General features: G+C 34.5%; 2 protein-coding genes across 3 annotated transcripts; both read right to left on the bottom strand.

Moving 5' to 3' along the window:
* Positions 1 to 9,631: 9,631 nt before the first annotated feature.
* LOC18039664 (tropinone reductase homolog) lies at positions 9,632 to 15,276 on the bottom strand. Its single transcript, XM_006429093.2, has 6 exons — positions 15,188 to 15,276; positions 14,854 to 15,061; positions 14,514 to 14,587; positions 11,202 to 11,344; positions 11,011 to 11,123; positions 9,632 to 9,823 (listed from the first exon to the last, which is right to left on the bottom strand). Exons 1-6 carry the CDS (start codon positions 15,274 to 15,276, stop codon positions 9,632 to 9,634), a joined length of 819 nt encoding a protein of 272 aa, XP_006429156.2.
* A 792-nt stretch (positions 15,277 to 16,068) lies between these two features.
* LOC18039663 (tropinone reductase homolog) lies at positions 16,069 to 18,465 on the bottom strand. 2 transcript variants are annotated; one of them, XM_024181704.1, is made up of 5 exons: positions 18,133 to 18,465; positions 17,837 to 18,044; positions 17,042 to 17,258; positions 16,786 to 16,930; positions 16,069 to 16,429 (listed from the first exon to the last, which is right to left on the bottom strand). In XM_024181704.1, exons 1-5 carry the CDS (start codon positions 18,207 to 18,209, stop codon positions 16,282 to 16,284), a joined length of 795 nt encoding a protein of 264 aa, XP_024037472.1. In that variant the 5' UTR covers positions 18,210 to 18,465; the 3' UTR covers positions 16,069 to 16,281. The 2 variants fall into 2 exon arrangements, with proteins under 2 accessions (XP_024037472.1, XP_024037471.1); XM_024181703.1 differs by having other exon boundaries at positions 16,069 to 16,458; positions 16,818 to 16,930; positions 18,133 to 18,464.

The raw sequence follows: 18,465 nt of genomic DNA, 5'->3' as shown, positions 1-18,465 counted from the left end.
ATTTGTTTGCATCTATAATTTCTTTGCAGAACAACCTTTAACTCTAATACCACTTGTTAGGAAATTTTAATCCCACCCAAGATCTTACAAGTAAAAATATCAAACAAATAGTAAATAGAAAAATAGGCAGAGAATAAAACTAATCACACAACACAAGAATTACGTGGAAAACTCATATACTGAAGAAAATCTACGACACTAAGGACGACAAGAGAAAAATCCACTATGTAAAAAATTATTATAATCACTCTAGTATTTTTTTCTTACACGCAAAACCTCAATAACACACAATCTCTCAATAGACCTACTGTTTATCTCACATTAGAAACCGTCTACTTGCTCAGAACTTATTGATGTGTTATACCAACAAGTGAACCCTACCTCCCTATATATAGTGATTATTTCTTGTAAGAGAAGTATTTTTTTTTTTAATTCTAGTTGTACTCCTCCTTGAATAAGTCAAATCTCAAAAGAGAAATTACTTATTCCTTAAATAGAAATCCTACCAACTAAGCAAATATCCTAGGAAATCCTTATTGAAAAATAAGATATATTTCCTAATAAAACATATATGAGCAAACATGTTTGGTTTAGAAAATCATCATGCATTTGTTCATGCAATGAAACCTCTGCTCATAGAATTATTACAATCCAACCATCACTGGAGATCTCACTATGACGCCACCACACATTCTTAAAAATTGATAATAATTAATGAAATGAGTAAGTTTAATATATATGATTTCAAAGGTATAACTTTTGTTTTTTTCTCTTTTTTCTTGAAAATCCAAGCATCGATGTCTATTGTTTCTATTTTAATAAATCATTGTAGGTTTTGTCACCTATCTGGGGCATTAGGGATTTGGCTAAGCAAGCATCTATGGAGAGAATGAAAGAGAAGAAGATGGGAAAAAAAATCTAAAAAGGGATGAAAGTATGAGAAGAGAAGGGAATACTATTAAAGGAGTTTATTCAAGAAGAAGTTAAAGTTGTTATTGAAATTAAAAGGATTGTGTGGGGTTGATATGAAGTCGGTAATTTGTGGTACGTTTACACAAGACAAGATGAAATTGTTCTAGGAGTTTCATGTAATTTTACATGTTGGATAAAATTGTAAGTCCGAAGAAAGGATTTCACTAGGATATTAGAAGGGTGCTAATACCATCACTCTTTTGTTTTCCTCTTTATATTTTTTTGTCTCTTTTAAGCCCAACTAGGATACACCAATGTCCTTTGTCCTAGTGGGAGAGTTCTTACATTCACAGTGTATAAGAGTAAATGTTTGAGCCTTTATAGAAGCATTATAAGGATTAGTTGCAGTGAAAAAAGCCTAACTAGGACATATTCTCTCTTTGTTTTGATTTTAATGTCTATATATTGACTATTAATTATTATGTTTACAAATGTCATATATTTTTTACAACTAGTGATTTACTAAACATCCTAACTATCTTTTTTTATAGTTGATGTGGTTACAGTACAAGATCTCAATACTAAATGGAGTCTAAAATATTTTTGACATTAAAAATATTTTTGGTTAGTTGAGAAGCCATACCGGTGTCATAATTTTCTACAACTAGTGATTTACCAAACATCCTAACTTTCCTTTTTTTACGGCTGCTATGGCTATAGTACAAGATCTCAATACTAAACGGAGTCTAAAAAATTTTTGACATTAAAAAATATTTTTGGTTAGTTGAGAAGTCATACCAAACAAGCATTGATTGGGTTGGTTGGGTAACAGTGTTTTAAAACATTAATTATTTATTATTTATTTGATTTGTTTGATAGGACTTGTTCTATTTTTTTAATTAAAATGAAAATTATATATAGGTAAAACATCATATAGCAATGATGATATGTTTATAAAGTATAAATACAAAATTTGTACTCGAAATGATGTTGGACATAACATTTCATTAATGAACTGATGTCTCAAAATTAGCTCATCAATAATAACATAAAATTCAATTATTACCAAACACATAACAATTGTTGATCAACAATGTTGCACATCCTAAGTTTTAGTCCCAAAACTCATCCCAAATGATATGTTGCTTATTTGGCATCTTAGTTATAAACTTTTTCTAAATCAAAAAAGTTTTCTTCTCAATCACGACATCAGCTATGTAATTTCTACCATACTATTTTACTGTCACTTAATAATCGACAATAGGCATTTCTCAAGGGAAAAACAAAAACCTGCAGCAAGTTGTTGTAAAATTATATTTTTAAATTACTAGTTTTTATATCAGGTATTTCATCCACATTATTTTTTTCTTGTGATTGAGATGGCGAATCTGGGGTCCAAAGAATTAATTATAGGATTTTCCCAAAAACATTACTGCTGAGATAAATTTTTATTTTATTTATATTTTTATATAACTTATATTAAGATGTTTAGCTTGTATTGATTGATGATGAATTTAATTAGCTAGTTGGACTTTTTGCTTAATTGAATCAGGTTGACAATGAGAATGATACAAGGAATGAACCAAATGTAGAAGAAATTATTGAGTAAGAAATTGGCATAGTTTTTTGTACGGCTCAGGATTTGTTTGAGTTCTACAAAGTGTATGAGTAAAAAATTATCACGATAATGGCTCTTTCGTTTCTTTGTTGCAAAACCCTCAATTGAACATTTGATAGTGAAAGGATAAGATCCAAAATAAATTATTCTAGAAGCGTCTATATATTTTAATTTAAAAGAATATTATAAGTAGGACGTCCCATAAGCAGCCATGATATTTGGGATGTGTTTTGGGATTACGATTTGAGATGTGTAGCATTATTGATTATCAATTTGATAAGTTACACGTGATTTATGATAACTCCTACTCTGTAACTTATAAGCATATGTTGCGAGTGAAGCCCTTAATTGAATTAGATTTGACTCATCACAATACTTCAGTAATCTTTCAAGAATCAAACAAAATTATCAAACCTAGAATTGAAAAATAAATTGAACAAGAAACGATTCAAAACACAGTAGATTTCAGAGGTGCAGCACCTGATTCTGGTGCCTAATGCCTACATCCACTGAGAAACAAAGCTCAATGCATTCACTGTATTAAGACGGATCGTTACAAGTCTAAAGAGATGATTCTAGAGAATACAAAGAAGAAATTCGCCCTCTCTCTACGTTGCTTTCTCTTTCCTCAATGAACTCTCTGTCTCTATGTTGCCTTTTGAAAGGCTGTTTCGGGTTTGTTGCTTGTCCAGCTGGTTTCCCTTCAAAATCAGCAAACTAAACTGTCTCTAACGTGCTGCTCATGTGGTCACTTAAGTGAGCTGCTCAAACAACTTCAAGCTTGTCGTTTTGCTCTAAGTTTGTTTTTGATTTCATGTGAATCGACACGTGACTTCATTCAATACGTTGGTTGAACTTGTAAAGCTTTATTGATGACGTGGTAAACTTGATTCCTCGGAATGGAGAAATTCTAGAATACATTTGTTATATTACAACTAATTAATGCATACATGACACATGTAATTGAGTTTAATACAACCACCACTTACATGATAGTTTACAAAATAAATGCACACATATCATGACATTATTTACTTCTTGTATGACTGACATGGTACAACAGATGTATTTTAGAATTTCTACTTAGAACAATATATTGGTCATTTAAGTTTGAGTTCATACCCAACACATAGCATTTGCAGTGTGAATCCACAAAGTCACGTAGCTACGATGAGCCACCCTGGACATCGGTTGCGAAGTGTGGTAATCACGTATGGGCTATATATAATGTAAGTATATATGATACTCTTCCCTTGTGATCCTTTTAAAAGTGGGTTCTAGCATGTGTTGATATCATTTCATTTTTTTTCTTAGGTTTTCTCAATACTTTGATTATGATTGAATTTTAACCTACACTCAGGAACTTAAATGATAAAACCTTCGATCGATATTTAATCACCGAACTTCATCAATGCAAGTCTTTAGTTTGATTGAGGTATGATCAGAGAAGCAATTGTATTGACAGGTCAATAAAAGCTAGCCTTCCTTTATAAATAAGTATGAATTAAGGTTCAATAATTTTTTTTTTAATTTCTATTTTCGTATATGCTTTATTGATTGTTAGGAATATTGTAGAAAGCTCCAGATTTCTCCAGCAAGCTCAAGGCTGCTTAGGTTGTTGAAAAGCTCAGCTGATGCTAAGAGAGTTAGTTAACACTAACGTGTGTGTGTAAGCCAGCATGGCGTTAGGCTGTTATAAATTGTACAACTGTCAAATTGTTATTGGTGATACATTAGTTGAGTTTATTATGTAAATGTAATATAAATACTAGCCTCTGTATTACTTCATTTAGTTAAGTGAAATGAAACAAATTTTCTTTCTTTCTCGTTTAATATTTTCTCTTTGATTCCTGGAAACCAAACACTTTACTACAAACTTTCACATGGTATCAGAGCCTTGCAATCATTGCAAATACAAATACTTCAGCGCCATCTTCACATCCTTTACCTTCATTCAACCTGTGAAGTTAGATCGAGCTAATTACCTTATGTGGTAAACACAAGTTGAAGCTTCAATAATTGGAAATTGTCTTGAAGGTTTTATTAATGGAGATAAACCTTGTCCTGCTCAATTTTTGATTGAATCAGATGAAGAATCAAACAGATCTAAAATCATTCATGCAAGGCAAATTGAAAATCCATAGTATGTTGCATGGAAGAAGACTGATAAGATGCTTCAGAGCTAGATGTTTTCTTTAATGGTGGATAATGTACTAATAATGGTGATAAGTTGTGAGACCTCACAGGAACTGTGGGAAAGGCTTGCTAAGATCTTCATATCTCAACCTAAGGCACACTACATGCTATTATTGATGCAGATACAAAATACTAAGAAATGATCACTATCCATTAGTGATTACTTCAACAAAATGAAGAAGATCTCTGACAACTTAGCAATTGAAGGTAATGCACTCTCATCAAATGAATTTATCATGCATGTTCTGGCTGGATTGGATGATTCTTATGATTCACTAGTAACAAATTTGTTAACTAGACCAGAGAAAGAAAAGACCTCTATTAATGACTTATTCTCCATGTTACTAAGTCATGAAATAAGACTTGAGATGAGTAAAGGAAAGCCTCAATTTGAAGTAATGCATGATATGTGTGCAAACTTTGCTCAGAAAGGAAAAAAACTATAATAAGGCTAATATTGAAAATAATATGGTTGGTATTGGAGGATATGCTAATTCTTTGGAGGAGACAAGAATGTCATATGCCAGATCTGCTTCATTCCTAGTCATGGGGCTTATAAATGCAGAAATAGGTTTAATCATACTTTTGTTCCAAAACAAGGCAAAGGTGCTGCAGGAGGCTTGAGACCCTGGGTGGACAATTTTTTGGAGGAAACTTTGGTAGAGGAGGAATAAAAAGAGGATTTAGTGGAAAATTTCCTATAAATTTTCTTGGAAACTTTCCTGCAAATTTTCCTAGAAATGGAAATTTCCAAGGATATGTTGCATGTCAACCACCACCACAAGGCTATCAGCCACAAATGACACCAAGTTTTGTGAATCCTCAAGGTGCTCTTGGCTTCTACAATGGATACACACCTGCTGCAATGTATGCAGGGAATGATGGTTTAAATTCTAGAAATATGTCTTCTGGCACTATATGCAATACTTCTGGTTATAATGCTGGAGTTCCTCTTGCTGATTACAATATTGTTGCTGATCAGGCTTGGTATATAGACTTTGGAGCTCTAAATCATGTAACACGGAATGCATGTATTCTCTTATCTTGTTCAAATTATGTTGGTGTTGAGAGGTTGCATATGGGAAATGGCTTAGGCTTACAAATTCACCATGTTGGCTCAGCAATCTTGAATACTCTTACAACTCAAAATCTCTATCTCACAAATATTTTGCATGTGCCTAATATAACCATAAATTTACTTAGTATTTCTAGACTATTAGCTGACAATAATACAATAATTGAATTTTATAAATCTATTTGTTTTGTCAAGGACAAGAATACAAGGATCACATTGCTCAAGGGGATTGCTAGAGATGGACTCTATCAAGTTGAAAGTCTAAACACAGTCTGTCATTCAATTCAGGCTCATGCTTTGTTGTCTTCTAAATCTGTGTCTGTAGTCAACTCCAAGTTCAATCATTTGTATATGTTTTCACAATGTATTCCAGTAAATTCAACCCCTTCCTTTGATATAAACTCATTTCAAATCAATAAATATGCCAAAATGGCATTGTTTTCTCATTCTTCAAAATCATTTGACTGCAATATTATGCACAAACGGTTGGGGCATCCAACAACTCATGCCTTGACACAAGTAATGAAAATCTTTGATCAAACATTCAATCTAAATAAACATGTCAGTATTGATTTTTGTAGTGCATGTCAATTTAGCAAAAGCCATATGCAGTATTTTCCTTTTGTAGACACAACCACAACAAAACCTTTAGAAATTATCCATGTAGACCTTTGGGGACCATCTCCTATTTTGTCTTCACAGGGTTACCAATATTACCTATCCATTCTAGATGATTTTACTAGATTTACTTGGATTTTTCCTCTTTTTGCCAAATCTAAAGCCTAGCAAACATTCAAAGAATTCAAGACGATGATTGAAAACAATCTATAAAAAAAGATAAAGTGTTTACAAACTGATTGGGCGGAGAGTTTAGGTCCTTTACTACCTAGTTAGCTGAACAAGACATTCAATTTAGACACCCTTGCCCATATATCCACCATCAAAATGGAAAAATTGAAAGAAAACATAAACATATTGTAGAGACAGGTCTCACTCTTCTTGCTTAAGCAAATCTACCTCTAAAATTCTGGTGGAAAGCCTTTCACACCGCCATATACCTCATTAACAGACTTCCAACTACTACCCTTAATAACATATCACCTTTTGAGCTGTTGTTTGATAGAAAACCTGATTATTCACATCTTCGAATCTTTAGTTGTGCCTGTTATCCATGTTTGCGACCTTATAATCATCATAAGCTCTATTATAGAACCAACATATGCATATTTTTTGGGATACAGTTCATTGCATAAGGGCTATCAGTGTCTACATTCTTCTGGAAGATTTTACATCAACAATCATGTTATTTTTTATGAGTTATCCTTTCCATTTAAATCTGGAGTTGATTTTTCTTCAATCTCACAAACATGTATTCCCACTATGTCTAGTTCAAATTCTTTTTCTTCTCAGTTACCTCCTCAGACTGTTTTACAACTTGATATTCCACTCTCGCAATCTCAATTGGCAACAACAGATGACTCCTGCTCTTTGTCCCAAGGTCCCTCTGTTCCTCACCAATCACCTATACCAGCAAACATCCAAAATGATTACCAGCAACATCTATCCTCACCTACATCAGAACTTCATCATTTATCTCCACCACCACTCTTACATACTGGTAATCCAATGGTTACCAGATCCAAAAATGGAATTTTTAAACCAAAAGCCTATATTCTTAAATGTCAGACTCTAGATACAGAACCTACTTCTGTGTCACCAGCTCTTGCTGATCCAAAATGGTACAAAGCTATGAGTGAAGGTATCAAGTATTGTTACACAACCAAACTTAGGAATTCTTTAAGCTTTCTTTTCCAGTCAAGATCATTGGTTGCAAGTGGGTTTTCAAAACTAAATGTAATCCTGATGGCAGTGTGAATAGGTACAAGGCAAGACTTGTAGCTAAAGGATTTCATCAAGTTCAAGGTATTGATTATACTAAAACCTTTAGTCTAGTTGAGAAGTCTTCCACTATCAGAGTCATATTGAGCTTAGTTGTGATGAATAAGTGGATTTTAAGGCAAATTGATATAAACAATGATTTTCTAAATAGATCTTGAACAGAAGTAGTCTATATGCAGCAACCTGAAGGCTTTGTTGATTCAACTAAGCCCAACCATGTTTGTAAGCTTCATAAAGCATTGTATGGTCTTAAACAGACACCTAGAGCCTGGTTTGATAGACTAAAAATGGCTTTAACACAGCAATGGGGTTTTTCCAACTCAAGATTAGACACTTCTCTATTCTTTAAAATGGTTGATGGTCAGATTCTTTTGCTTATGGTATATGTTGATGATATTGTGATTACAGGCTCAAATCCTTTATTAGTTGCTCAAGTTATCTCAGATTTACAGTCCACTTTTGCTTTAAAAAATCTTGGTGGGCTCAACTACTTCTCGGGTATTCAAGTCACTAAAAATCCAGTTGGTTTACTTCTATCACAGTCCAAGTACATTGCTGATCTACTAGCCAAGGTTAATATGTAGGATAGTACTCTTTGCTCTACTCCCATGGCTTTAGGGGTTTATCTCACAAAAGATACTAGTCTTTCTTTTCCAGATGTTACCTTATACAGAAGCATAGTTGGTGCTCTCCAATACATTTCTCTCACCATGCCAGAAATTGCATTTTCAGTCAATAAGCTTAATCAATTTCTTTGTGCACCAACTGATATTCCTTGGCAGGGCTGTAAAAGGGTCCTCAGATACTTAAAAGGCACTATAAATCTTGGTCTTCAATTCTATTCCTTTAGTTCTATTCATCTTGAATGCTTTTCTGATGCAGATTGGGCTGCAGATAGAGATGACAGAAAATCTATTGCAATTTATTGTGTTTATTTAGGTCCAAATTTGGTGTCCTAGTGCTCTAAGAAACAGGCTGTTGTTTCCAGGTCAAGTACAGAGTCCAAATATCGAGCACTTGCTATGGCTGCATCAGAGGTGTTGTGGATGAGGTCGTTACTTGCTGAAATTAATGTTGTGTCTATTCCAACTCCTATCATTTGGTGTGATAACCAAAGTGCTACTGCACTTGCTAGTAATCCTAAGTTTCACTCTCGAACTAAGCACATTAAATTATATGTTCATTTCTTAAGAGAAAAGGTGGCAAATCATAGTCTTCAAATTCAAAATGTTCCCAGCCATGATCAAACTGCAAATATCTTTACTAAAGCTCTTCCTTCACAGTCCTTTCACTATATTTGTTCCAAGCTCAACATTCTTACCAATGTTGAGCTTGTGGGGGGGGATGTTAGGAATATTCTAGAAAGCTCCAAATTTCTCCAGTAAGCTCAAGGCTGCTCAGGTTGTTGAAAAGCTCAGCTGATGCTAAGAGAGTTAGTTAACACTAACGTGTGAGTGTAAGCCAGCATGGCGTTAGACTGTTATAAATTGTACAGCTGTCAAATTGTTATTGGTGATACATTAGTTAAGTTGTTATGTAAATGTAATATAAATACTAGCCTCTGTATTACTTCATTTAGTTAAGTGAAATGAAACAAATTTTATTCCTTTCTCGTCTAATATTTTCTCTTTGATTCCTGGAAACCAAACACTTTACTATAAACTTTCACACTGATTAATTAGACTATCAACTAGATTATCAGATTTTCTGTGGTTCTATTTTTACTTCATCTAGAATTTTATAAGACATGAAAATTTTATGATTTATATGATACTCAGCATACATAGTTCTTTAAGAAATCACAACAATATAATACACAAACTCTAGTCTCACCACAAACTGAAACCTTATTAAAAAAGTATAAAATACTCTATACATAGCTCTTGATTGATTTGTAGCATCATAAAGTTCGTTGAAGGACTTGATCTCTTTTAGTTAGTAGTTTGGCTAAATCCGGATGCGGTATATCCTCCATCAACAAAGATGACTTGCCCCGTTATATATGAAGCAGCAAGAAAACAAAGAAATGCTACCAGTGATGACACTTCATTAGTCTCTCCTGGCTGCAAGATTGGAGTTTGAGAGATTAAGTCATCATAACGTTTCTTGATTTTGGGATCTTGCTGTGGAGAGAAGAATTTCAGTATTAACGAATTAGCAATGTAAACTCTGATGGTTCATCTGTGAAGGCTGTTGTTTTTTAGAAAAAAGAAATATTACCAATTCTCAAATTTACTAGACTTACGTGGTTCACCCATGTTGGGGCTATATTTACGAAGTTGCTTTAGTTGAAATTTACGGCAAAAAACAAAAGAGGAAAAATAATGAGAGTTTCATCCCTGATGGTTCTGGTCAGTATTAAGATTTCATTTTCGTCACCTTGGACATTTTAGCATGTTGTCGACAAGTAGAATTGCTGAGAGGTTGCTTTTTTAATTCTTGTCATCATGGTACAAAGAATTACGAAAGAAAGATAGAAGTAGAGGTGTCAATATGGGTTATGATTCATTTATTGAATTCGATTCGATGAAAATTTAATGGGTTTGAGTTTGAAAAAATTGATTCATTTAATAAATGGGTGAATTCGATTCAATTTGCTAATTAAATTAATCGAATCTAGGTTTGAGGATATTGATTCGTTTATTCGTTTATGATTCGTTTAATACATGGGTTATAAACGAATCGAATATGATACATTCGTTTATAATCATTTATTACTCGTTTAATTAAACTACTTATTTATCCTTAAATATATATATAAAATTTTAATGTTTGAAGGCTAAAATAGTTATTATAAATTATAATAAGTTTGTATTTTGTAGGATATTAAATTTATGGTCTTCTTATATTTTATTTTGCTTAATTTTTGTAAATGAATTCATATTCAATTCGATTCATTATGGATTCGTTATAGGATAAATGAATAGTAAATGAATCCAGATTCTATGCGATTCGTTTATTAATTCTACTAAACGAATTAGACAAATCAAACCGAATATTCATTTAATAAATTAATCGAATTCAATCTTGAGATGTCAATTCATTTAATAAACGAATTGAATCTAAATTAGTAAAATTTTGATCCAACTCATTTACAATTCAATTCGAGTACTGTTTATTATTCGTTTTACCACCCCTAGACAGAGGTCTACAATGACGTGGAAAGCACTAAATTAATATTGACTACGATTTAAAAGACTTCTGGTAGACTGGCACTGACTTACTTTTAAGTAAGAAGTGACAGAAAATGATTGTGTAAAGCAGTTTCAAGTACTATGCAGAAATTGAAAAAGCCAGAAAAGGTTTATACCATCAGAGAATTTATATGATTAGTTGTGATGAGCCCTGGTGCAACAACATTAACTTGAATTTTATCCTTCGCCCACTCACATGCCATGTTCCTTGTAACTTGGTTAATCACTCCTGAAAGCAAAATAACATTCAGCAGATACGTGCTATCTTGTAGTCATAAACCGTGCGGCTATATTAACTGAAAGTTACCTTTAGATGCTGAATAGATAGCAGAAAGAGAGATAGCCACAACACTCAAGATGGAGGAATTAAATACAATGCTTTCATTTCCTGAGGCTTTCAATAACGGATATGCAAGTTGACACAGATTGTAGCCAGACTCAAAATTTGTGACCATTATAGTTTGTCAAGATTGGGTGTCTTGATATTCAAAGTTTGAATATCAAAATCAAACTTCTAGATATTCAAACTTTGAATATCAAACTTTGAATTTTGAAATTTGAATAATAATAAATAATTAAAAAAAATACGTGAATAGTAGCCAAGATTTTGGCTATAAATAGAGTGACTCATTCCCTCATTTGCTTATCCAATTTTGAGAAGAGTTTTCTTATATTTAGAGAGAGTTTAGAGAGCTTGAAATTACAAGCTCTTGTTTTAGTATTTTGAGAGTTTGGGTGTATTGGGATTTTGGGAAGTGAGCTAAAATACTACAATACTTGTAACTCATTTTCACTAGTAAAATATTTCCTTCTGTCTTCGCCCGTGGATGTAGGCTAAAAGCCGAACCACGTAATTTCTGGTGTCCTCTATTGTGCTCATTCTTTATTTTTCTTCCAATTTTACTTTAGCTGCGTATCAGAACAAGGTCTACCCAATTCATTCTGGGCAGAAGCAGCCAAAACTGCCTGTTATATAGTAAATCGATCACCATCTGCAGCTATTGGGCTGAAGATAGCGATGGAGATGTGGACTGGAAAGCCAGCTGATTATTCCTACCTATATGCATTTGGATGTCCTGTATACGTGATGTATAATACCCAAGAAAGAACAAAGCTGGATCTAAAATCTAGAAGATGTATCTTCTTGGGGTATGCTGATGGAGTAAAGGGGTATCATCTGTGGGACCCCACTGCCCATAAGATCGTCATCGGCATAGATGTTATCTTTGTAGAAGATCAATTGTAAATGAAAGATGGAGATGATGGCACTGTAAAAGAAAAGTCAGAGACTGTGCCGATATATGTCGAAAATAATCTAGAAGATTCAGATTCTTCTGAAACAGCACTAGAGCACGAGGAACAAGAACCAGTCGAGTCTGAGGCTCCAGAAGTTCGTCGGTCAACTCATGAGAGACGACCGTCGGCGTGGCACAGAGATCAACGTTGCATACAGTCTTCTAACATAGGATGAAGAGCTTTCAACTTTCCATGAAGCTTTAAACAGCTCAGATGTTGCTTTGTGGATGACAGTAATGCAGGAAGAAATTGAAGTTCTACACAAGAACAAGACATAGGAACTTGTACCACTACCACACAGAAGAAAAGCCATTGGAAAAAAATGGGTCTACAAGATCAAACGTGATGACAATGACCAAGTGGAGCGGTATTGTGCAAGATTGGTGGTGACAGGATATGCTCAGAAAGAAGGTATTGACTTCAACGAGATATTTTCACTGGTGGTTTTGACTCACAACAGTCAGAATAGTCTTGGCAATGTGTGCCATATTTGACCTACATCTAGAGCAGTTAGATGTGAAAACTGCATTTCTTCATGGAGAACTTGAAGAAGAAATATATATGCTCCAACCAGAAGGTTTTGCAGAAATAGGAAAAGAGAACTTGGTTTACAGGTTGAACAAATCTCTATACGGTCTCAAACAGGCGCCGAGGTGTTAGTATAAGAGATTTGATTCCTTCATCATGAGCCTTGGATACAACAGACTCAGTTCAGACCATTGTGCATACTACAAGAGGTTTGAAGATAATGATTTCATCATTTTGTTGTTGTATGTGGATGACATGTTGGTAGCAGGTCCCAACAAAGATCGAATCCAAGAATTAAAGGCACAATTGGCTAGGGAGTTTGAAATGAAGGACTTGGGACCAGCAGACACGATTATAGGGATGCAAATTCACCGAGACAGAAATAATAGGAAGATTTGGCTTTCACAGAAGAACTACTTGAAGAAAATCTTGCGGTGCTTCAACATGCAAGATTGTAAGTCAATTTCTACCCCACTTCCTGTTAATTTCAAATTATCCTTAAGTATGTGTCCTAGCAATGAAGTGGAGAGGAAGGATATGTCTCGAGTACCGTATGCATCAGCAGTGGGAAGTTTGATGTTCGCTATGATATGTACTAGATCGGACATTGCACAAGCAGTGGGAGCAGTCAGTCGATACATGACGAATCCTAGTGGAGAGCATTGGATAGCTGTGAAGAGGATTCTGAGATACATTAGAGGAACCTCAGATGTTGCATTATGTTATGGACGATCAGAGTTTACTGTCAGGGGCTATGTGGATTCAGATTTTGCAGGAGACCTTGATAAAAGGAAATCCACTACTGGTTATGTGTTTATACTTGCGGGAGCAGCTGTAAGTTGGGTTTCGAAACTACAGACTGTTGTGGCTTTATCTACAACAGAAGCAGAATACATGGCAGCTACACAAGCTTGCAAGGAAGCTATTTGGATACAAAGGTTATTGGAGGAGCTCGGGCACAAACAACAGAAAATTCCTGTGTTTTGTGACAGTCAGAGTGCCTTGCACATTGCAAGGAATCCAGTCTTTCATTCTAGGACAAAGCACATAGGAGTTCAGTATCACTTCGTTCGAGAAGTAATGGAAGACGGAAGTGTGGATTTACAGAAATTCCGTACGAAGGAGAACCTAGCAGATGTTTTGACCAAGCCGATAAATACTGACAAGTTTATCTGGAATAGATTCTCTTGTGGCCTAGCAGAAACGTAAGCAACCTGATAATGGCGAAGCAGAAAGGATGGTGTGGAGATTGATTGGTTCTTAATCAAATCTCCAAGTGGGAGAATGTCAAGATTGGGTGTCTTGATATTCAAAGTTTGAATATCAAAATCAAACTTCTAGATATTCAAACTTTGAATATCAAATTCAAAATTCTAGATATTCAAAGTTTGAATATCAAACTTTGAATTTTGAAATTTTGAATAATAATAAATAATTAAAAAAAATACGTGAATAGTAGCCAAGATTTTGGCTATAAATAGAGGGACTCATTCCCTCATTTGCTTATCCAATTTTGAGAAGAGTTTTCTTGTATTTAGAGAGAGTTTAGAGAGCTTGAAATTATAAGCTCTTGTTTTAGTATTTTGAGAGTTTGGGTGTATTGGGATTTTGGGAAGTGAGCTAAAATACTACAATACTTGTAACTTCTTTCACTAGTAAAATATTTCCTTCTGTCTTCGCCCATGGATGTAGGCTAAAAGCCGAACCACGTAATTTCTGGTGTCCTCTATTGTGCTCGTTCTTTATTTTTCTTCCAATTTTATTTTAGCTGCGTGTCTGCTCCACCCACCAATTTCCTAACATAGTTGAGATATCATCAGCAGTGAAGTCAATGGCTTCTTTATGGATAGCCATCCCGGCGTTATTGACCTGAGAAAATTTTATCAATTTGTTTATAAGAACACTGTTATGTTTGAAAGGAAAATAAAACCAGAAAATTAAGCGTAGAATACAAAGCAATTGTTTTGGAGGGAAGAATAGCGAAATATGAATATTTAAAGAAAACTTAAGCTTTTAGGTGAGAGTGATCGTACTTCAATTCAATAGGAAGTTTTTTATTTGGAATATATGATTAAGAGTTGTATTCTTATGTTTCTGGTAGTGAGTCAGATTTGTGCTGGGGCCAATAGACTTACTAGGATGTTGAGCTTCCCATGAAAGACAGAGGAGACAGTTTCTATCAAATTTTCCCTTTGTTCACGGTGTAAAAGGTCACATACTGATCCTGTCACCTTAAAACCCATGCTTTTCCAGACCTTTAAACATGAATCAAGGTTTATTTGGTCACGAGAACATGTGTGGACGACGGCACCAAGTCCCGCTAGTTCTTCTACTATTGCTTGCCTAACATCCAAATACAAAAACTATGAATTAGACAAGTAGATCAACAACTGTTGTAAACTTATTCAGCCAAAACATGCAATTAGATAAAAGGAAATGAAAGTTGAAGAAAATTTAGAGGTTACCAACCCTATGCCTCGAGTTCCACCAGTCACTAAAGCAGTCATTCCATTGAGAGACCATCTTTTCCCTTTGCTATTGATCTCTGCTTCTCCCATGTTTATCTTTGCCAATTTTCAAATTTCGGAGAAAATGGCCTAAGTTACGAGGTAAAAAGTAGAATCCAACCCAAAAAACACAGCCACATTTGTAAATACGTTGCAATTTTTTTCGGAAGAGGGTTAGCATGGCATCCACATGTCAAACCTAAGACCATGTTAAGTATTGTTTGGTTGTCTGTTGTGCCAGTTTAGGAAGGATTCAGTACTTGAGTTTTTATTACCATAAAATGGTTGATGATAAGAAGCAAAGCCAAAATTAATTATGCTTTAATTGCATGGCTTATCTTAGATAGTGGTTTCCATTTTAACGGAGCAGTTGCAGGAAACAAGGGGAGTGAGGAAATAAAAAAAAATGTTTACTTTCTGTAATTGGAAGAAAATAGCAAGTGAAGACGGGAAGAAATTTTAAAAGGTATCAATTTCAAATAATTAATATGAAAGGAATATAAAGGAAAAGTAAAGTATATATTCACTTATGTTGAAATTTAATTTTGAAATTGTCCAATGAATTATAATCAAATATATCTTACCCCCCTTGTAGACTATTTATTTGCTCTAACTTGTGCTACATGGATACTTATCAAGTTCTCTGGCATAGGGGATACCTTGCCAAAATAACCGAAGATATTATTATCTTTTTAGCAAAAGGAAAAAGAATAATTTTTTTTATCTGAGCATCAGACGTCATATTTCCTGTTTAGTTTTTGTGTTTATTCCACATTTAGCAGCTAATAGTCCACATAGGTAATTGATCTCTAGAGTTCATTTTTTGAACTAAAGGACTCAGAGGGGTCTTTTAAATTCGAAATTTATCATTCAACATAGATGAAAAGATATAAAATATTCAGGACAATGGTGACAACATAGACAAATAAAATGTATAGCACACAAACTTTTCTCGTTAACAGAGAGCTTATTAGAATGGCATCCATAACATGAAGACCTAAACTGACTTTGGAGGAACAGCCCGAAAATTTAAAAGATCATTTCATGTCCGTAGGGCTAAAATCCATTCACGGAGTATCCTCCATCAATACAAAAAACCTGTCCGGTGACGTATGAAGCGGCTGGCAAACATAGGAATGCTACCACTGACGAAACCTCATTAGGTTCTCCTGGACGAGGTATAGGAGTACGGGGTATCAAACGACTAGCGTGTTCCATGACCCTTGGATCCTTCTGAAAGAAGAGGAAGTTAACATTTAATATCAGCACCATTTCTTCCAATAGCAAATAGATTTACATGAATTCTCAGAAGATGTAAGCAAGTGCAATGCACTGACGTAGATGAGAAAAATGCTGCAAAACCCATTTTGACATAATGGTTTGTTTTGGATTTTCAATCCTGCAATTATCTTTCAATATAATTATTGTCTGAACTAAAGATTAGGAATTTTTGTGACCTATTTTCTTATACTAATTGTATGCTAAAGGCTTATGACTATCTGCAGTAAATACATTCAAGGCAGGTCTTTGAGATGGAACGAGGAAGACTAAATATAGCACTTCACGGAAAAGTGTGGAGGGATAAGTTGTACTTCTATGGAATCAATGAGAGAGGTTCTAATGATCCATGGAGCAACTGCATTCACGCGAATGTTGTCCTTTCCCCACTCACATGCCAAGTTCTTTGTCAGTTGATTCATTGCTCCTGGAGTCAAAAAGTTACTGAGCTTTTAAAAGATTGTCTTGCAACCAGATTTTAGTTCTGTTGCTTTCCAACAGAAATGAAAAAAAAATAAAAGAAAATATTGAACTGGACCTTTAGTCGATGCATAGATGGAACTTAGAGGTACAGCTATAACACCCGTGACAGAGGAGATAAAAATGATGTTTCCATTTCCTGAGGCTTTGAGTAGGGGGTATGCAAGTTGGGACAGATGGTAAGCAGACTCGAAATTGGTGGTCATTATAGTTGAGAAATCCTCCATGGTAAATTCTGTGGCTTCCTTAGGAATGGTGGTTCCAGCATTGTTTACCTGATAAAATGATGCATTGAAATGTTCTGGAGTTTTGAGTAGCAAAAGAGACCAAAAAGTTGCATTGTTATTGTGAAAAGAAGCCAAGAGAATTAGAAAGCGAAGCAATCTGTTGCATTGCCGTTTTTAAGAATGATTTTACCTCCAAAACTATCTGATAGTCCCCTGCCCAACTACAGAAGTCAACTTTATTTGATTCTCTATCAAAACTATCTAACTAACTGGTTTTTATCCTAATTTTTGTTTTCTTTCTGCCATTTTATTTTGCAATAATATCCTTATATTCCCATTATATGATCATTTTTGCTTAAGTACTCAATTTAAATTACTGTACTCCTAATTACTCTGGACAATTCATGATCGCTGACAGATAATTTTGTCTATGAATATGTTTCAGCAATGAATTGAACCTCATGTTACCTCAATACATAGCTCACATATATTGCTACCAGATATATCCCCACCAACCTAGTCTGTCATTTAGCCTTCAGTTATTATCTAGGGACACTATTTTCTGGTTGGATTTTGAGCTTCTCAGGTATGAGAAGCTTAAATGGTACTTTGGCAGAAGAACTTACAAGGATGTTGAGCTTGCCATCAAATTCAGAACATACAGCCTCCATCAACTTTTGACGCTCAGCTCTAATTTTCAGGTCACATGCCGAGCCGCTTACTTTAAGCCCCTTACTCTTCCATTCTTGAATTCTTTCATTGAGCTCTGTTTCATTACGTGAACATGTATGCACTATTGCTCCAAATGCCGTTAGTTCTTCTACAATTGCATGTCTGATAAATCAATTATAAACGCAAAGTCTAAGATATTATCATTAAAAATATCAATAGATAGGAAAGCCAAAGTAGTGGAAGCACAAACCCGATGCCTCTGGTTCCACCTGTAACAAGCGCGGTCATACCCTTTAGAGACCACCTTTGTTCTCTGGATTCTGACATGTTTTTCCGGGTAGCAGAAACTGCAATTAATCTTCTCTTATGAGAACAATAGCAATTTGTTGTATTTAATAGGAGAATCTTAATATTTTTGCAAATAGAGTGGGTGTTGTGCTCTTTGAAGAGAATAGTGATGAGTAGTGTGAAAACTTATAGTAGTGGTTTCTTTGAGTGTACCCAAATGGATCAATCTTGGATATTGGTTCACTGTTATTAACAGCCACACAATCAAGGTTGCACGGATACTCACTACAAGAAA

The sequence above is a fragment of the Citrus clementina genome, unplaced genomic scaffold, assembly GCF_000493195.1.
Source record: "Citrus clementina cultivar Clemenules unplaced genomic scaffold, Citrus_clementina_v1.0 scaffold_6, whole genome shotgun sequence".
Classification (NCBI taxonomy): Eukaryota; Viridiplantae; Streptophyta; class Magnoliopsida; order Sapindales; family Rutaceae; genus Citrus; species Citrus x clementina.
Note: the sequence above shows the minus strand (reverse complement) of the source record. Positions and strands in the feature narration are given on the sequence as shown.

Coding starts and splice junctions, on each gene's coding strand:
- LOC18039664 (XM_006429093.2), bottom strand. CDS start 15,276: ATGGGAGAAGCAGAGATCAATAGCAAAGGGAAAAGATGGTCTCTCAAT. Junction 14,588..14,853: donor ATGGGAAGCTCAACATCCTA/GTAAGTCTATTG, acceptor AAATTTTCTCAG/GTCAATAACGCCGGGATGGC. Junction 11,124..11,201: donor TATCTATTCAGCATCTAAAG/GTAACTTTCAGT, acceptor TTTTGCTTTCAG/GAGTGATTAACCAAGTTACA.
- LOC18039663 (XM_024181704.1), bottom strand. CDS start 18,209: ATGTCAGAATCCAGAGAACAAAGGTGGTCTCTAAAGGGTATGACCGCG. Junction 18,045..18,132: donor GGTGGAACCAGAGGCATCGG/GTTTGTGCTTCC, acceptor TTGATTTATCAG/ACATGCAATTGTAGAAGAAC. Junction 16,430..16,785: donor CCTCCACACTTTTCCGTGAA/GTGCTATATTTA, acceptor GGAACACGCTAG/TCGTTTGATACCCCGTACTC.